Below are 6,694 nucleotides of genomic sequence, written 5' to 3' on the forward strand. Positions count from 1 at the left end.
ATTTATATATTTCTGCTTTTATTTCTAATTATGTCAGCTTCGGTCCTCCATACAAATCTTCTTAACGCTGCAGAAAACTCAAAAACCAAACGTCTAATTGTTTTTTTTTTCTTTCAGCAGCAAATGACAAGAAAATATTTTTTTGTTTAATCAGAAAAATTGAAGCGTGCATTCAGGTGAGGTAGCGCACGCCGCGGCTYCTACCATCCATCTGGGCTCAGTGTTACTATCAACCTGCTCAATGCCAACTTGCTCCCATTTTAGTCCCATTTAAGATAGAGAGTTCCCCTTCCTAAACTGACCCTATGCATTCAACCAGCCCCTTACTTCCTGCTTACACAGTGTCCCTCTCAAACGTCCCTCGGTGCTCTGTCTCATCGCTGCAGCCAAGCAATTTGCAGCCTCGTGGCGACAAACGCCCTTCTCTCAGACTAGCTCTTAACCTTAAAAAAAAAAACCTCTATTGTGACTGAATCATTATACCAAAACTCATATTTCAAAAACAAAAATTGAGCCAACATCTGTGCTCACTAACCATGACACACATTTCCCTTGTGTGGCCAAAAAAACCCCCGAATGTAATCCAAACTCAACGCCTCAATCTGGGTGCCACTACAATAGAGGTTTGAACAGCTACAGCTATACTGTACATTTTCATATTTACATAAAATTTCCAGAGCAAATGTAACAAGAATTTATCTATGACTTTGGTAAGTACCCCAGGCAAGTTATCTCATGCACACATAATAAAATAGCTCAGCGTGATATCTGCTTTGACATTAATCTTCCTCATCTACGGTATGCTGTCATTATGGGCAAGAAACAGCAAGGGCTGAGCCTACACCTGGAAGAAAGCTACAACTGCCCTGATTAGGATGTCAAGCCAGGGAAACGTGTCTCTCTAAGTATAGCTATAGTCTCTTGTGGCTTTCAGGATCCAAGCCAAGTAAACGGTCGGTAAATCTGTAAGGCACTACGAGGGAACAATGATCAAAATCTAAAAGACTAAAGAGGGTTTTTGAGGAGATAAAACTGCACACACATGGCTGACAGTAGCACACACAGACAATCACGTTGTACATGCCTATGTTATTATAACCACTTTGTGCAATCACATTGAAAAACAAACAAAATTATTAGTATATGGGTAAAAAAAACAAAAAATAAATAAAAAAAAAAAACAGGTGCAGACTGCTACATTCTAGAAACGGGGCCCAGCTAAGACACCTACATTAAAACTGAAGAATCGTAAAAGTTAAACAAAAGAAAAATATATAAATACACTAAAAGGTTTGTTGTCTTCTGTTGGTTTTGTTTCCAGGAGCACTTCTCTACTTAAGAAGTCGGAGTGGTTGGAGTTGCCTCTCTTCGCCACCTCCTCCACACACGAATGATTTGGAAATACTAAGACAGTTCAAGGCCATCGTTTTTTTTTCTTTGAAGAGCAGCAGGTTTCCGTATTTCACCTAGTCCCAAAAACAAACTTGAAGGATTCCAAACTTCCAGTCATTTATTCCTGTTCAACAGTCACTTCCCAAATTTTTTGAGGGGAAAGAAAAGGAAACAAATCAGAAAACCTTTGCTGTCCTTAAAACGCCTGTTTCAGAGTTCCTGGTAAAACTAATAAGACAGAATTCTTTTAAAAAAAAAAAGTAAAGCAGAAAAGTGGGCAAACAAAAGCAAAATCTGGCCCTTCCTAAAGGAACAAAAAAAAAAAACTGTACCCCTCTAAAATTCAAAAGCCATCTTTCCCTTCTAAAGAAGCCATGAATCATACTTTTCTTTTTCTTTCTGTTTTTTTTTCTTTTTCTTCAAGTTACACACGACAGTTCCATGAGGATTGCATGTTCCTCTATCTCTGTTTATGTCTGAGGTCGAGGAGAGGATGTTTAGGGTGGAGATGTGGGGGGGTGCGGGCTGAAAGGAAGCAGCAGCTCTGTGTCAGGCTCTCCAGTGTCAGTGTCTTCTCTAGAGGTAAGGATACTGGTTCACCTTGGTGGGGCTCAGCGGGTATCCAGTGTAGACAGTGGAGGCGGGCGAGGCGCTGATGTAGGCCTGGTGAGCGAACTGGGCCTGGTACTGGCTGTGATGCAAGGTGGGCGAGGGCAGCACGCGGTGGCTCATGCTGACCGGGACCTGGTGCACGATGCTCGGAGGGTAGGTCCCGTGCTGGACTGCGTGGCGCGCCGGGCCCTGGGACGCCACCAGGTGGGCCACGGCGCCGGTGGAGCCCAGCGCGGCGGGGGCTGCGTAGGTGTAGAGGTGCGGCTGGCTGGGCAGGTGTGTGGCAGCCAGGTGTGGGTGAACGTTGCCCGTGTGAGACGGACTGTTGTGATGGAAGGAGTACTGAGCTTGGGTGGCGATGTTCGGGGTGATGTAGGCCTGCTGCCGCCGGTGTCCTGCGTTCCGCTCGGCCACCATGTGCTGCTGGGCCTGCAGGAGGAGATCAGAGAGRTTTCAGAATCACTGCTGAGCAGATTTTAAGAGATCACAGGAGTTCCTAAAAGCATTGATTTTTTTTTTCAAATGTACTTGGATAAAATATTATTCAGTATCTACATAAAAGGCGGTAAAGCTACAGGGTTTCTTAAACAGGGTGTATCAGAAAAAAATGATACTCTCGGAAAAATCGACATAAAATTAACTTAGATAATAATTTTGAAAATGTGGGCATAAACTTTGGTAGAGGGGATCATTCTGCTTCGAATGACACCAAAATCTTAGTTAACCCTTCACGYTCCAGTGAGCAGGGACAGGTGGAAATTCACAAAATTCACGTCCTTTGCGCAAGGAAACGTGAGGGTTAAAATACGATCTGTCACATAAAATTAAAMGTTTYGATGGTGTTTTACACGCAGGCCAATGAATTTTCAAAATAATTAACCCTTTCATGTCCTAACGTCGAAACAAAATGATCTCATGTTTGAGTGGATCATAACCAAGGGTTAACAAACACATGTGAAGTGGCCGTGGACAAGTCAGTCCAGCCAACTAACATTACATGTAATGTACTGTACATGTACATGTATTCAGTGCGTATTACATTTAATTATTCCATAACCTGGTACAAGATCATGTGATCGTGTGGCCATTTTCTTTCTGTATTAGTTCTGTATCGCCCTTTCTGCTTCTCTCCTAACAACTTGCTAGAGCAGTGGTTCCCAACCTTTTTAGACTTGTGTAAGCCCCGAGCCATTTTGTCATACCACTAGTACCCCCTCTGTCAAACGTAATGATGAATCTCCAAAATTATAAAGTGCAACAACTGATTATTATACTGTATGAAAATTATTTATTTAACTACCTACAATGTTTCATTCTCAGGCATTTTATTCTTTTCAACTCAAATTAAACAAGGATGAAAATGTTGCCCTCAAAGTGAATAAGTAATTAAAGTGCCAATATTATGTGTTTCTCAGGCATATATTTAAACACTATACCATAATAAAGTATCTTATGTCACCTTTATTTGTTATTAAAATGCTGTTTTTATGTTTAAATAGAAAATAAACTTRTCTTCTCATTTCCTCTTCTAAACGCCTTGAAATTGGCCTCTGTCTCTTTAAGACCCACCTTCCATTTCTGTCCTGCCCATTTCAGGGGGGGGGGGTGCTATGATGCAGTTTACTTGGCATCTGAAAATACATTTCCTCAAAGGTATTTTGAATCTGAAAAGGCTGAGTGAGAAGTAGTGTTAGGAGCTCAGCAGACAGTTTCAGTTTCACTTTCAATTTCACCAGTTGTTTGCTTWGTTGCTGCTGAGAACCTGCAGGAGTCATGGGCGGGGTGTGTGGGGTGGGGAGTTGTGCTCCGTGATGAGGAAGCTCAGCTTGGAGACACAGCCCAGAGACGGAGATGGTCCCAAAAGGTGGTTCTAGTCCCAACCGGTCATTTTTGCTTCCCTGCCTGGCTGTCTCAGGACACTACAGGATTTCTCAGACAYGCAYGAATGAGTCAAAGTAAGACTCTGGGCMTGTTTTTGATGAGAGGATAACATTATAACATGATATTAAACTCAAAAAAGTTGATTTTCTATGATATAGCCCCTTTAAACAAATAAACCAGGTATTGGCAGGGGAAGGAAGCAGCAGCGTCCAAAATACATCAGAAACTCACCCAAATGAGCAAATTCTGTGAGATTCTGTTTTATACAGGATTCCATTTTGTGTCAGTTCTGTGATTCTGTTTGCATGTTCTGCATTGTGGAAATCATAGGGCCCTACATATCTCAGCCCTATTTTTATTATTTTTTTTACACACCTGGGAAATTTTTCCATGTACCCCCTATAAAATGCTCGCGTAGCCCCCTGGTTAGGAATCACTGTGGTAGAGTATCAATATTCCAAATATTTGGTTCGATCTGTATACCCCAACACCACAGAAGTAAAAGTCGGATAAAAGTCGGATAAAATGCAACATGTACAATTGAACATGAACAATTGGATTTGGGTCACRCTTGCATTGTGTGTGCAGCATGAATGTAGCCTTAAGGCTGAGTCACACTACAAGATTTTAAATCAGTCGGCAAATTTTCAAAGGCTGGTAGAGTCCACATGTGAGGATAAAAAAAATCATGGATCTACCAGGTTTGGTCCTACTGTGTGTGGTGTACAGTCGCACAGCAAGAGACAACACACCACACACGAAAAGGTATTTCATTCATGAACRTTCAGATGTCAGATWTTAAATCACGCRAGACTTCCTGACTTCTCGCGAGAATTCAGATGTCCGAGGAAAAATCTCATGTGACCTCCAGAGAGACATGAGTTCAGAGTAAATAAACATTTGCGACGAGGAAGAAACAATGTTGATCGTTTGTGGACTATTTTTACCAGAGGAAAAACAATTCCATAGGTTTTTAACATCCAGCAGACTTTCTGGTGAGTTATGACAGTTTTTTTTTTGTCTTCTGTATTTTGGAATCCCCTCCGTGTTTACGTCACTTCGCTTTCTGATTGGCTGCACGTCTCATTCACAGGCTGAGCTCGGTTGAACACTACACACACTGTGATATCGGGTCAAAAAAATCAAACATGTTGAATATATCTGATTTGAGGTTGAAGCGGTCCTGACGTCCTTCCGAGCCGACTAGATCACTCTTAACTCAGCACCCATGGCGGGAATATCTGCTATGATTATCTTTAGAGCCATCACGATAATCTGGACTTCCTTAAGATTGATGGAAGGGCAAAAATCGGCGTGATTATCTTGTAGTGTGACGCCGGTCTTAGATGTACTGTYACTCCTGTGGTATCAAAGGTCATAAACAAAAGTCGTGTCTCATCATACCTGGCTGAGATTGAGAGGCTGCTGCTGAAGTGGGTGTGGCCCTGAGCGCTGCTGTCGGTAGGAAACACCTCCAGTTACACCTCCCGGTATGTGATTATTGCCAGATCCATTGGAGGATTTCAGCTTGTAAGATGAATTCTGATGATTCGTTCCATCTGCTCACGAGAGAAGTCTGGTTAACTCAAACAAAGTAGCTTTCATACAGTTTCCAACCTGTCAGCAGCTGCGTTTACCTGGCATCAGGTGCTCACATTCACTCGAGACCTCGCTGTTCTGCATTTTAAGAGGGGGAATGATGATGGTGCGGGGGTTTCCATTRTTGTAGTTGTCTAGGATGGTGGTTTTTGTGTCGTAGCTGTTGTTGTTGTTGTTGCTGTGGTGGTGGTGATGGTGGTGGTGGTGATGGTGATGTCTCGACTCCAAAGCGTAAGGGCTGTTGTTGCTYGAACAGTCAGACTCTGGTGAATCATGGACCGTCACACAACTGATGACATTCTTCCTCTGCTTAGAAGACGAGCTGCAGAAATTACAAAAGGAGAGAGAGAGAGAGAGAAGAGACGGTTACTATGAATGCTTTATCTGTTTATATATGCATCATTTAAAAACATTTTAGTTGAGTCGGTCACATTTTGTTCATTCAGCAGTGGGGAGTTTTTATGTGACTGCAGCAAAACTAATTTTCACAAAGTGCTGGCAGAAATAAATGATAACTAGGGGCATATATATTTCTCTATTTCTTTTGACAGACAGCCTTTTTTTCTGAAGCTAAATATTGATGTAAAAATAATGCATTACTGGATATCTAAACAAAAGTATCTTGCTAYTAAAAAACTGCTGCCCTTTATGAATGTTTTTGATGAAGTTTCAAGCTATAGACTTGAATAAGATCACTAGACTGAGCCCCGCCCATCCCGTCCACTGTTAGCCTCTGTGACAGCATGGAGGAGCAGAAATGGCGTCCAAAAAGGGCAACAGCTCACAGCCTCCATAGAAACTAACAGATAAACAGCAGCTGAACTGSATCTGTTTCACAGATTATCTGTCATGTTTTTACAATAAATTAATAACTATGTTAATTTCATTCAACAATCATGTAAAACAGCAGATACATACCAGAAAATATATAATTTATAAATAACAATGATCTAATCCAGACCTGAAGTCAGCCTGTAACTTAGACTTTAGCTATTTGAAAAATGATGACTTCAGCTGTAATAAAGTATATTTATTATTTCTTCTTACTGTCATAAAAAATAATAATATTTATATTTACCAGTCAACAGTTAGAAAATGTTCTCTGATTATAAGATGAAACTTGTCTCTATTAGCGAATCATCTTCTCAACAGGTCAGGTTCCTCTAACACAAACCTAAAAATACTCACATTTATAATATTATTTTACACT

General features: G+C 41.3%; 1 protein-coding gene across 1 annotated transcript in view; it reads right to left on the reverse strand.

Annotated features, from left to right (window-relative positions):
* Nucleotides 1–1,069: 1,069 nt before the first annotated feature.
* hipk2 (homeodomain interacting protein kinase 2) overlaps nucleotides 1,070–6,694 on the reverse strand; it is an 83,090-nt gene continuing 77,465 nt past the window's right edge. Inside the window, exons 13-15 of the mRNA XM_014016541.1 lie at nucleotides 5,523–5,806; nucleotides 5,290–5,444; nucleotides 1,070–2,433 (exon numbers count right to left, since the gene is read on the reverse strand). Coding sequence (XP_013871995.1) covers nucleotides 1,969–2,433; nucleotides 5,290–5,444; nucleotides 5,523–5,806 — 904 coding nt within the window. The 3' untranslated portion in view covers nucleotides 1,070–1,968. The remainder of the gene's footprint in view (nucleotides 2,434–5,289; nucleotides 5,445–5,522; nucleotides 5,807–6,694) is intronic.

Source organism: Austrofundulus limnaeus, unplaced genomic scaffold (assembly GCF_001266775.1).
Source record: "Austrofundulus limnaeus strain Quisiro unplaced genomic scaffold, Austrofundulus_limnaeus-1.0 Scaffold147, whole genome shotgun sequence".
Classification (NCBI taxonomy): domain Eukaryota; kingdom Metazoa; phylum Chordata; class Actinopteri; order Cyprinodontiformes; family Rivulidae; genus Austrofundulus; species Austrofundulus limnaeus.